This window comes from Cottoperca gobio, chromosome 18, assembly GCF_900634415.1.
Source record: "Cottoperca gobio chromosome 18, fCotGob3.1, whole genome shotgun sequence".
NCBI lineage: Eukaryota > Metazoa > Chordata > Actinopteri > Perciformes > Bovichtidae > Cottoperca > Cottoperca gobio.
This window is the reverse complement of record NC_041372.1, coordinates 3,820,426-3,832,925: the sequence shown is the minus strand read 5'-3', so window position 1 is coordinate 3,832,925 and position 12,500 is coordinate 3,820,426. Positions and strand designations below refer to the sequence as shown.

Here is a 12,500-nt window from a genome sequence, read left to right as displayed (position 1 = left end):
AAGATTCAGTTTTGTTGGTTTGGAGGTGCCCCGTGGAGTTACTCACATCGTGTGTATCCTCTTGACAAATGTGTTGAATGGATTTCCTTCCTCATAAAACATTCGATTTTTTACAATATTTGAAATCTTGCATTGTTTACATCCATGTTTACCTGCTAGCAATCTTATTCTTCCCGCCTTTAACGGCACATTGCTAAGTTTCTTTGCACATTACTGCCACAAACTGTCGATCCATGGAAAAGCCTGGCAGCATGATGTGAATCACATCGCCCGTGTGCACACATGTGAAACCTCGTGCGTAATACAAACATAATGGGGACCCGCTCATAAAAGCATCACTCTGTCAAAAACTCCACAGGGTACCTTTTAATTTTGATGACGCGACACACAGTGAAGATTCTTTTGAAGTTTTACAAATTTACTCATTTGCTTCGGTTACATTTTACAAAGCTGAATTTTAGAACCCCCCCCCCCCCACGATTTCTAACCAAAAATGTATCCAAGCAGACTAGTAAACCCCACCCTGCACAGAGGTGACTGGAGGCCAAATAAAGCGCACCACAAGTGTTTCAGAGCAAAAGAAAAACACGGTGATCCAGAGCGCCTGTTCCTGCGAGATGGCGACCATGACGATGATAACTTTTTTCGGTTTATTCTTGTCTGATCATTATGAAAGAGTGACGCGATAAAGAGAAGGTGGGGGGGGAAAAAACTGAAAAAAATTATTTTAGCAATATTTTCATTCTTTCAGGATAATCTGTGTGTTTTTAGGGGGTTGAACAGGAAGTGGGTGTCACACTCAAATGTTTACCCCCCACTCTTGTTTTTACTCCTGTTGCGTCCTTGATATTCACATTGTCTTAAAGGTACTTTCTGTGTAAATTTATTTGATGAAAAAAATGTTTTGCTTTGTAATTATGTTGTTTTTCTTTCTTGGTTTTTGTATGATCTTGTTCATTTTGTGGAAAACTGATACTGATGCTATTTATTTTCTATTTGATCAGGAAATGTAACCTTATTTGAAGATGATGGTCAGGTTGTGTGTGTGTGAGTGAGTGAGTGCGTGCGTGTGTGCAGCGTGTGTGTATCCAGTGAGTGAATCAGCGAGCAGGAGATGTGCGTAGACAGAGTGATAGAGAACGAGAGAAAACTGTTCTCTCTTTGTTTCTTTCTCTCTCTCTCCTTCTCTCCTTCCTGAGGGGCGGGGGTTTGAATCCGAATGTATCGTAAAACAAATCAATTGATTGTTTTTTTGACGCTTGAGACGCAGAGCTACCTGTCGGCTGCTTCGTAACCAAACATTCAGAAACCCTTCAGACCAGCAGTTCAGACTCACTTCTACTCATGCCTGAGTCAACAAGGTTTTGAAATCCATTTGACTTGCAGCTCTCGGATGGGAAAGTGTTATCCAGCTGTTTATTACTGATTTAGCATTTCAAGCAGAGTTATCTGCAACTCGCCAGGTTTTTCTGAACTCTTTAAGTTTGAGTTTGGTCAACTTGTTCCGATGCTCTCAGGCCGTCACACCTAATCTGACATTGCTTCGCTGTACAAAATAGCTTCTTACTTTTAAAAGTTGCAAACTGATGCCTTGCATTTCATTTAATTTGCAGATGTTGCATCCGACATCCAGGTTATAAAGTCCAACACGTTTGGCAGTCAAGCCAAATATTGTCAAATTTGTGCTTGGAAACAGAAGTTTGACCAGAAAAAGGCAAACTTCCTGCAGTTTGTCACACATTCGATTGAAAGCTCCAGAAAAAGCGAGAAAGTGGAGCCTGACTTAACATTCTTACCTGTGCTCGTGGTTCCCAACCTTTTGGCTTGTGGCTCCTTCCAACAGACAAAACTCTGAGGCCTTCGTGTGGAACTGAGCAGATCAACCAAAGAGTGTTTTGATTGGAGGGTTTTCAGAGGCCTCGAAAGGTAAAAGTATTCAGTATTTCATAAGAATAAAAAACCAAGCTAATGTGCGTTCCAATCAACTTCAAAAACACAAATAACAAAAGAGCAAAACATTTGAGTAAAATCAGAAATATTTAATAGTTTTGTGTAAATAAAAATGTTTTATTTAGTTTTCTTGTCCTTTTAATTAAATTGTAACCCTTCGAATTGATCTCAGGTCCCCTAAAGCCTCTTAGTAACACTAATCTGTATATTTGTTTAGTTTTTCTCCTGTTCCTGCACACGACAGGAGGTGTAGCCACAGAAGATGCAATGATGGATTAGGTGTAACACCTGAAAACCTGCAGCTGCTGACTCCCCATTGATTGGATTTCAAACGTTGTTTTGATTCAGGCAAAAAAAAAAAAAACACAACTGAAAAGAGACAAAACTTGACCTCGCTGTCATAAAACTCAGCTTACTTTATGATTTTCGTTTTGGCTAGCTTACTCACAAACCCTCTTGATTGTTATTGTCAGTCGGTCAGCTGACTCGGGGAAATCAGAAACCCCAGCTCCCACTCTTCTACAATCCTCACTTATACCGAACAAAAGTAATACTTCTCTTTCCTGCCGTACATTATAGAACTGCTCCGGAACGGGAAGCGAGAGAAGAGAGTGTGTTCGCAGAGAGCTCGGGTATCGCTGCACAGACAGCCATTTCATTCGCTGTCACGTTTCCTCTCTGAGGCCATTGTTATGAGCCCAAGTTGAAACAAATGCTCTAAATCAGAGAGGCTGCGTGAACAGATTCAATGAAAGCAGCCAGTAAAGATTAAAAAAAAGAGGAAGAGAAAGACAGAGGAAAGAAAAGATGTAGAGTTAGACACGATAGAATGGCAATAAGTCAGAGCAACAGTAACAGAATGAGAATATAATGTTACCGAAACCTACAACTGCATTACGTAGCAACTTCACTGAATTTCTAGATTTGCACTGTCTGCCCAATGGTCTGTGTTTGTTGTGTTGAACCTTAGAGAAGATGATTAAGACGTTGCAGAAAAAGATGTATATTTTGGGGACCAACAAAGCGGTGGGGGGGTTTGAATGTAGAGAGGCTTACTGCTGTACGTGACATTACAGGGGGGGTGTAGAATGGAGAAAAAAACTATGTGCTAAAAATGAAACTTCACTTTGAGAAAACACTCTGGGAGTCTGCTGTTTTTTGTGTCACCTCTTTTGTCTCTTCAATAATATTAGTATGTTGATATTTAATGATATTAATTCTTTCCGTTCCATCTGTGTTCTTGTATCGACGCTGTGTACTTTGAAAGGAGTTGTAGTTACAAACTCACTGAGGATTATCAACTCATTAATCATATTGTTTTGCATTTCCTGTGTCAGGCAGGCAGCTGTAGAAGCTCTTATAAACCCCGCGTACTCCACCTGCAGCTGGTGTTCACACGCTGGTGGAGACCAAAGCGGAGCTAAACGGAGAGTAAATATTATCTGGCAACAAAGCACAACTTCAAACGAACACTAACAGTTGCTGTGTGTATAAACAACTCTTAACTGATACGGCAGACAACTTTATAAGTTGATATGTTGTTTGGTAAAAGAAAAAGCTTCTTTAATCTGCTAATAAGTGTATTTAAATGACATGAAGGTTTTAGCTCCTTTGTTTTTATTCATTTCCTAATGCACTCGACACAGTTTGGATGTTTTTTCCAATTGTTTCAGGCGACCATTGATTCCCAATCATTTCCACATGGTGCCAAAACCAATTACCAGACTCTCGAAACTTGCTTGAGTTGTGCAATTCATCACAATAAACATCAAATGAAAACATCATTGTAATGGGACATTGAAGGGAAACCAATGTCTGCCTGGAACAGGAGCAGAAATCTAAAGCAGGTTGGTGTTAAGTGCAGGTTTTAGTAAATTGGCTAAAACATGCAAAAATGTTGAGGAACTTTAGGTACAAAAATGTCCATTTGACGGCAGAGGAGACGATTACCCAGATGAGTTCACATTATCTGCTTTAATCTCTTAACTTTGGAATTGACAGGACTTTTTAAAGTCTTAGCTAAGTCTCTAGTAAGAGTTGTTCTTTGTTATCACATTACCAATCCCGTGTTACAGTAAGTGTCAACTGGAGTCCTCACGTCCCTGAGAGTAGACCAGCGCTGGAGAACGACTCACAGTCTCAGAGAGAGATACAGGCTGAGGTTAAGAAAACATAGACAAGCATCAGTATTTTCCAGGGAGTCTCCATTATTTCTGGCTTGGGGTCTCTAATGGTATTTCATTGTAATTGCTATGATGTCAGAGTGTCCGTCCGCCCTAATGGCCTTCTAAAAACAACAACAAGGACAGATTGGTTCCATTCGCTGGTTGTTGTCCGAGCAGAGAGACACCGCGGTCCAGCAGCTCACATCTCTGCAAGATCTCCAGCTGAAAAGGTGAGAAGTGCTTTTCTTTTACATCCATTACGTAATGTAGGGCATGTATGTAAAATTCATTTGACTAATAATTAATTCAAGATAGTTTTAACTGCTTTAGGGATAAAAAGTTTGCATAATGATGTTAGCAGGTTAGTGCAGCTTCATAGCCGATGTGGAGTTATTGTACTCACAGTGGGGTGAGTCTATAAAAAGTATTCACATCACTGTTCATGCAGAAAGTATTTTTATTTCAGTGTAATATTTCTTAATTCAAGTCAAGCATTCTGCAGTCTGGCTGCGTTGAGTTTATTCCAGTTGTTTTAGTGCACTTTAAGTGCTTTGCTTGAAGAGTAATTAAGCAGATGTCTCCAGGAGCATTAAAGAAATGATTGAAACGAGAAAAGAAAAACTGCTTTTTGTGTGTAGAAGTGAAACTACTGTCACTTGAAATAGAATAAATGTTTTGTTGTCTATTTTTAGTTTGGACAAATGGAAATGGAAATTAAATATATTTTTGCAGCGTATAGGTCACTGGTACTGTTGGCTACAGTAGTCAGAATGAACACTAGAGGGAGTTGTGAGTCCTGCTGAATGTCAGAACTCTGTTTGTGGATCATCTTCCCCTATAGATGTAAAATATTGGCAATAACGCAGTCAGTAATTCATCTATTTTATATAAGAAACTCAATATTTTAGTCTGTAAACATGACAAAAAAGCCTCTTTATTTTAAGGTGTAACGTTTCCCACCCAGGTGCATAAGCATACGTGTAGCTGAGCAATAATATAATAAAGTCACTTCTTTACTCCCAGCATGCATCTCTATCCCGTGTCCGTCTCTCTCCTCATCCTCCTGGTTGCTGGGGCTGCTGAGGTGTGCGTTGCCGTGATGACCCCACTCCACGGTTTCCGAGGCTGCGCCGTGCGAGAGTTCTCCTTCGTGGCCCAGAAGCCGGGCTGCAAGGGACTGCGCATCACCACAGAGGCCTGCTGGGGGCGATGTCACACCTGGGAGGTAACACACACACACACACACACACACACACACACACACACACACACACACACACACACACACACACACACACACACACACGAACATCAGTTACTTTTAGTCGATGTCTTTTCCGTTTAGATTTCTGAAAGACTCCATAATACTGGAATTATGACACATCAAATAAATGCTGAGTGACCCAGGACTCAACCCAAACCGTAAGAAGGCCAGCTCTCGGCTCTGACCCATATGTCATTGTCGTAAGAAGTGCTTAAATCCCTCCGAGCGAGCAGGGAGGGGACTGAACTTTTACTGAACTTGTTCTCGTTTGCAGGGATTCAAATTCAACCTCTGAGTTAATTGAAAAACCAAGTTTAGGGAACTCAGTCAGAATCAAAGCCATTAGAGGAGAAAGAGGTCTGACTCAGCAGCAACAGAGCTGACTGTCACATGGCAGAGGTTCAGAATCTGGACTCAAAGTCCATTTACTAGCTTTTTCCAGGACTTTCAACAGCATCTCATGGTCCTCCTCACCAGAGGGAGGTTGCTCATTTGACGATAACAAATCTAAACTAAACTGACTATGTTTACATGCACTAAATATTCTCTTCCGAAAAAAGACAATATTCTTATTAAGCTGTTTACATGGCTAATGAAAATTAATATTCCACTAAAACTCATAAAAGGCACCCATATCCCAAAAGTGTGTCGCAAACTGCAGTAATAAATGACTTACTCTGAATGCTCTGTATACATGTCCAAATAATGCTCCTAAACCTGAATAATATCTGCATAGCCCACATGTCTTAATCGGAAAATGCTACATTTGGAATAAATCAGAATATCCAAACGGAATATACTGTTACATACATGAACAATATCAAATTCACAATATGTAGTTGAAAGCTCAGGGAAGAGCGAGAGCTGTCAAACTACCAATTCCAAGGTCAATAATGAACATTTAGTCAACATGTGTCCAACACGTTCTTACAAAGTGTGGACAGATGTTACCTTCACTGCCATTAATCTTTGTTGATGGGAAAACAATGTCTAGTCACAGACTTTACCTATTGATGGAGAGCAAAGTGACCTGTGTTCCACCTGTGTGTGTGTGTGTGTGAACCCTGCAGAAACCTGTGCCGGATCCTCCCTACATCCACCGACACCACCGTGTGTGTACGTACAATCGGACCCGTCACATGACCGCCCGCCTGCCGGGCTGCCAGCCCAACGTCTCCCCTCTCTACCATTATCCCATGGCTCTGCACTGCCACTGTGCCGTCTGCTCCACGCAGGACGCAGAGTGTGAGACCTTCTGATGGGCAGGACGCTGTTTTCAGCAAACAATGTTATCAACAGTTTTACTGACATGAATGACTCTGAATAAAATGATGAAATCAAGACATTTGACTCACTGTGATTACTTAAATTTGACTTTCTGTAGACGGAAGACGTGTGTGTGTGTACTCGAATATATATATATGTAATAAAGGAGAAATAACAGAGCTAGCTTTATATTTTATATTTATATATAACAGTTCTGTATTTCTTTGCCATGAAGTTAGCAATACTGAATTTAAGAACATAAAGATAAAGGCACTTGTAGGTTTAAATAGTGTAGTTATTTTTTGTCAAGGAAGCGCATCACTTTTCATTGCAAGATTGAATCAACTTTGATCGTCAGTTTGTGACTTTAATCTCAGAAATCTTTGAGCTTTATCTCGTGAATTTATGACTTTATAATCTATAATTATAATAATATAATTAAATAAATATTTTATATTATATATTAATATAATTATAATATTATTATAAATATAATATATTTGAGGTTTTCTTTCCGGTAAATAAATTATATTGTTTTCTCGCAAATTTACGACTTGAATCTCCAAAATCTTTTGTCGGAATATTATTCCCTGTATTCATCTTGAGGCTCAAAAAGGTTTTACAATAATACCTAATCAATATCTTCATTATTTAATTTCATATTGAACTCACATGACACATAATTCTGTATACAGGTTTAATTTGAAAGGGACATGATACATTGACATTGTACAGAGAGACTGGTGCTGAGGTCAACAGGGGTCCCAGTCACTGTGGGGACAAAGTCCCCACAATGTATATCATTAAGACTTCAGAGTTTAAGACTTGGTTTAAGGTTAAGGGGGTTAGCCATGAAGTGGTCATGGTTAAGGTAATGGTGGGTATAGTTAGCGTAGGTCACCAGGTGTAAGTCAATGTAATGTCCCCTTAAGTGATGGAAACGAGTTCATGTGTGTGTAAAGTGAGTAGAAAAATCCACATTAATGACTTTTGCAGAATAGAAATTTATTGAAATACAATTCCATTACAAACTATACAGTGCATTCTTTCTCTTTTCATTTCATGACATTTCCAACATTCTTTGATTTCATCAATATATATTATTTACAAAATGTCCTTTAGTTCAAATTCATAAATATAAATAAATTTTGTACATTCTTTGGTCTCTTGTCTGTGTTTAGTGGTTATTGCAAAGAATGAAACTACTTGTACTTTTCTGACCTTTGTGTTGATTCCAAATGACTGACAGTGTATTTACTTTTATTTTGTTTAATTAAAGTCAATGAGATGACTTGACTGTGTTAACTTTAACGTAATGCTGAAAGTGAGGTGAAATCAGTCTTATTATGGGTTTGATTGATTGTAATCCTGGAATCTTTCTTCTTTATAGCTGCTTACAAAGTGTTTGCCAAGTCTCGCAGCAAATTGACATTTATAAATGTTCAGTTTGACGTGAGAGCGACAGAATGGTTTCTACAGCCTTTACACACACGTGTGCATCAATCAGGTATTCTAGAACAACTTCTCGTACATCACATTTTACACAAGCACACACAAAACACACACTCACACAAATCTTTATAGACATTAATAAACGTGTGAGTTTCTCATTTTAATCCTGATCTTAAAGTCCTGGGTGACTCAGAGCAGGAGTTACTCTGCCTGAATGAACTTCCCTTGATTGTAGTCACACATTTCTCGGCCACATGGGAGATCTGCAAAGACTTTTCATCTTCTGATTATTTTCTGTCCATCTTCCTTCATTCTTTGAGAACACACATTAGGGAAACTCTGGTTTTGACAGTAATTTAGTTGATTACTTTTCAGTGAATTAGATTAAAGTGGATTTTCTTCAACATTCAAAACTAGTCGACATAGATAGAAAAAGGATTGTGCATCACAGAAACTCTTGTATTTCAATCATTTAAAGTTTGTTAGTTCCTGGTGTACATTTGAAACGCAGCGGACTGTCTTGATGTGTCAGTAGCGGGACTTGCGGCACATGTCGCAGCGACACGCCTTCGCCGTCAGGATCTCTATTTCGTCGTGGTGACGACCTCGAGGGCAGTCCAGGCGAACTTTGACCTGAGGGAGGACGAGCCAGAGGACATGAACAACTGGCCCAAATAATGAAAACTAGAGGCTGTAGTTATTACCTTTATTCATACAATCCTGTATCCTAAAAATGACGTTCCCATACAACCCAACTGCATTCTAAATTAAGCTTTGAGAGTATTTCCTCCTTACGGTATCAGTTTTAAACGTGGTTAACAGGAATTGGGTTTCAGCAGCAAGACAACTGCAAGGTTTAGTAGAAGATCGTGGTTTGGGATAAAATAAGTACATTTGTTACGCAACGTTAAAGTTAAGTTTAAATAAGTGAAAGTACCATGTTTGTTTGACCCATCCATCAACCCCAACCTCCTCCGTCTGAGTCGGACGTGTGATCAACGTAAACAAACGTAAGAAAAAGGTTTCCCTCAAAACGTATGTAATGCAGTTTGTTTTATGGGAACTTCATCTTTTAGCAGCGGGTTTCACTTCCCCTCACCTTAGCGTCCTTGCTGATGGTGCAGCATCGGGAAGCGGAGGTGATGTTGTGGGTGAAGTTGGAGGCCACCAGCACTGAGTATCTGGATGGGAAGGCGCTGGACTCGCAGTAACCAACGCAGGCGTAGACCAGGTGGGTGCCTTTACATGTGCTGCGACGGTCACTGCGGATGGTCACGTTGAAAGCTTGAGAGGGGAGAGAGGATGGAGGGATGAGTGAGGGTGGAGGAAATCAAATCCTGTATGCGTGTGAGTGTGTGAGATGCAGCACTTTAACAACATTGTTAAATGTATTGTGATACATTGATATAAAAAGCAGAAACTTGACAGATAATCAAAGTTATTTCTCAACTTCTGCTGCTGTTCTTAAGACCACATATCCAATAAACCCTGAAACGTCCTGAACATATGCACATAAATGGATGGTGTTGTGGGGTACGCTGGGAATGCATTTTGTGTGTTACTTACGGTGCAGGTGACACCCTGGGGTGAGGCCATCGTAGCTCCAACTAATAGGACAGAAGAGCAGCAGCAGTGACATCACTGGTAGGACCAGCAGGCAGAGGTGTGACGTCATGCACAGCGACATCTGGATGGCAGCCTGGAGGATCCAAACAGAACAGCATGTAAGATATTACCGTCAGAGACAATCTGAAAATTAATTGTCTTTTTGTGCAAAAGTAATTCCAACTTCAACTTCTTTTTGGGCTTTTCTCAAATCTTTGCTTTTGGTCGTGTTAAATACTACAAAGTGGAACCTTTTTAAACATTTGCAAGACAAAGATTCTGAAAGTGGCCTTGGCGGAGGTCTGCACTCTGCAGCCTGCTCCAACACCTTTCACTCAACACAGTGATCTTCTCCTGCTGAACTTTCACTCTTAATCAAAGCCCAGAGCCCCCTCCTTTATCTACCCCGGTGATTTCCCACCCTGCACGTCTGCCTGCCCGTGTGTCACTCACTGAGTAACAGCTAATGTGAATAAAAACAATACAGTCTTCATCTTTTCTATTTGCCTCATTTAACAGCTACCTGCTGACACACGTATACATACACTGCTCACACCGACTCGTACAAACATACATGTAGCTGCACACATGACAGCAGTAACGTAATCAGAAACTATACATGAACACAAGGCTTTCTTTAAATCAGAGAAGAGGTGAAGGATCCCGTGTGTTAACCCACATAAGCATGAATGCGTACATATAAATGTGCAAACATGCACGATCCAGAGTGAGTGTCCATGCATGCACATGTTCACGCCCCCCTCACACACACACACACACACACACACACACACACACACACACACACACACACACTCCAACACGTGTGTTAACAATAAAGTCATGTTTTCCTGGGAATTTGTCGATCCTGACCCTTGCCCTCTAAAATGGCAGCTCTTTCCAGCTCTGCTTCCCACCGACTAGAGTGTTGGGAATTGCCTCCGTGGTGATGGTGGAACGACCCCTGGGGATGCCATTAACGCTGCTGGTACGTACAAATTAACGGGTCAAGACTGTGTGTGTGAGGCCATTAACCACGTGTCAGCTGGTGGGGCGGGGGAAATGCTCGGCTTTTTCCTCTTATTTGGGGTTTCCACGCCTGAAGGTTCGGTTTGTCTCTGAGGAAAGTGGGTTGTAAAACGCTACACCCCGCGTTGGGAAGGGATAGTGGTAGACAACCAACACAGCCTAAAGAAAATGTACTCTAAGACCCTAAAGACCTTGTAAACACATTCAATACAAACAAAAGCCATGTCAGCAGTGCTGCCTTTAAAGACGATTTAGAAAGTGTACGTAGAAGGAATTTCTGCCACAAAGTGGACACGCTGCCGATCCTCAGATCAACTCACAAAACGCTAAAAAAAGCTGAAAAGACTGCAAACTGCTAAAAGAAGTATAAGTATAGTATAGTATAGTAACATAATATATAAATAGATATTTAGAAAGTGAGAAGTGGAAATATTTTAAATTATACTTCAGACCAGGTGCTGACCGAGAAGTTGCTGTTGACAATTACATTTTATAAAACCTATAAAATTGCTGTTATATAGATGAAGTTGCAGAAGTGCAATGACAATAACCGTCTCCTCATTCTGCTGAATACTGAACAATACTAATAGAGTCATTCAATACAGTTTTCACAACTCATTATCCATAATATTTGCACTAAGGTGAAAGAGTTACAACCTTAAAGACAGGAAACATACTTTATAAAAACACCTCAAAGGAGACACAATATAATCTATCTTTACAAAACAATATAAAGTCCATCATCTAAATAAAAATAATGCTGGATTTGACATAAATGTGTATTTTCATGAAAATAAAGTGAGCTGAGTTTAGTGAGGAGTTTAAAAATGAACCCCTCCATACCCTGCTAAACACATGTTAAGAACAAGTATATGTTCTTAACATCGGCAATATACACATTTGCAAATGGTGATGTATTTATTAATAAAAACTTACATGGAAGAAATATGCAGAAAAAGAATGCAGAACCTTTAAATGTACTAACTCAATCTGACTTATTACACGTGCAAAAAAGACTCAAATCTATATAAAGAAACAATCTGAAGACCACAGTGTAACATTACTGAACAAACACAGGATTTAAAGGTCTGTTCCACCAACATTATGCACTCAGGTGTAAAGAGGAGCTCAGTTTTTCTTACCTGAAGATGTAGAGCAGAGTGCAGAGCAGGTGTGTGGACTGACAGGTGTGTGTGTCTGTTCTGAGCCTCACGCAGGAACATAAGTAACACAGGTAAGAGCGAAGGCACTTATAGCTCTGGACACACCCACAATTAGAGAGCTGACAGTGTGTGAAGGTTTTTTTTTTCTTTTCTACAGTTTCCTCTCTCTTCTCCACTCGTTCAACCTGCAGAGAAACCGTGAATTTTCTAACAAATATATATAAATGGACTCAAACGTCTTTCTTTAACATCTTTCCCCTGGAGTGTGTTTGCGTCTCTCCCTGTCCCGCCACCCTCCCCCTCTGTTTTCAAACTTTAGGGGGACCGCTGCTGTGACACAGAGGAAAACTAGATAGGTTTTCCATCAACGCACCACCACAATAGTAAGAACACACACAGCTTTACCACACACACATGCACAGAGACGCTACGCACACTTGCATGCATGCACGCAAAATCACACAAGAAATAATATTCTCGGCCTGAGCTGCCAGTTGATACAGTGAACTAATAAATACAGTGAATGGGAGACCTCACACACACACACACACACACACGCACACACACGCACACACTCACACAAAGTCTGCCTGGGTTTTCCATTTG

The 12,500-nt window shown here is 40.2% G+C and overlaps 3 protein-coding genes across 4 annotated transcripts in view; 2 read left to right on the top strand and 1 right to left on the bottom strand.

Moving 5' to 3' along the window:
• The window catches only part of ppp2r5b (protein phosphatase 2, regulatory subunit B', beta), a 34,135-nt gene extending 31,765 nt beyond the window's left edge, over positions 1–2,370 (top strand). Inside the window, 1 exon segment of the mRNA XM_029454523.1 lies at positions 1–2,370. This exon segment is cut by the window's left edge and continues 1,533 nt beyond it. The gene's annotated coding sequence lies outside the window, so the exon portion shown is untranslated.
• Positions 2,371–3,409: 1,039 nt separating this feature from the next.
• LOC115023501 (glycoprotein hormone beta-5-like) lies at positions 3,410–6,720 on the top strand. Of its 2 annotated transcripts, XM_029454524.1 has the most exons (3): positions 3,410–4,345; positions 5,139–5,340; positions 6,450–6,720. In XM_029454524.1, exons 2-3 carry the CDS (start codon positions 5,140–5,142, stop codon positions 6,636–6,638), a joined length of 390 nt encoding a protein of 129 aa, XP_029310384.1. In that variant the 5' UTR covers positions 3,410–4,345; position 5,139; the 3' UTR covers positions 6,639–6,720. The 2 variants fall into 2 exon arrangements, with proteins under 2 accessions (XP_029310384.1, XP_029310385.1); XM_029454525.1 differs by having other exon boundaries at positions 3,410–5,340.
• A 1,885-nt stretch (positions 6,721–8,605) lies between these two features.
• The window catches only part of gpha2 (glycoprotein hormone subunit alpha 2), a 6,251-nt gene continuing 2,356 nt past the window's right edge, over positions 8,606–12,500 (bottom strand). The window contains exons 2-6 of the mRNA XM_029455326.1: positions 11,874–11,989; positions 11,575–11,578; positions 9,664–9,796; positions 9,197–9,381; positions 8,606–8,730 (exon numbers count right to left, since the gene is read on the bottom strand). Coding sequence (XP_029311186.1) covers positions 8,626–8,730; positions 9,197–9,381; positions 9,664–9,796; positions 11,575–11,578; positions 11,874–11,989 — 543 coding nt within the window. The 3' untranslated portion in view covers positions 8,606–8,625. The remainder of the gene's footprint in view (positions 8,731–9,196; positions 9,382–9,663; positions 9,797–11,574; positions 11,579–11,873; positions 11,990–12,500) is intronic.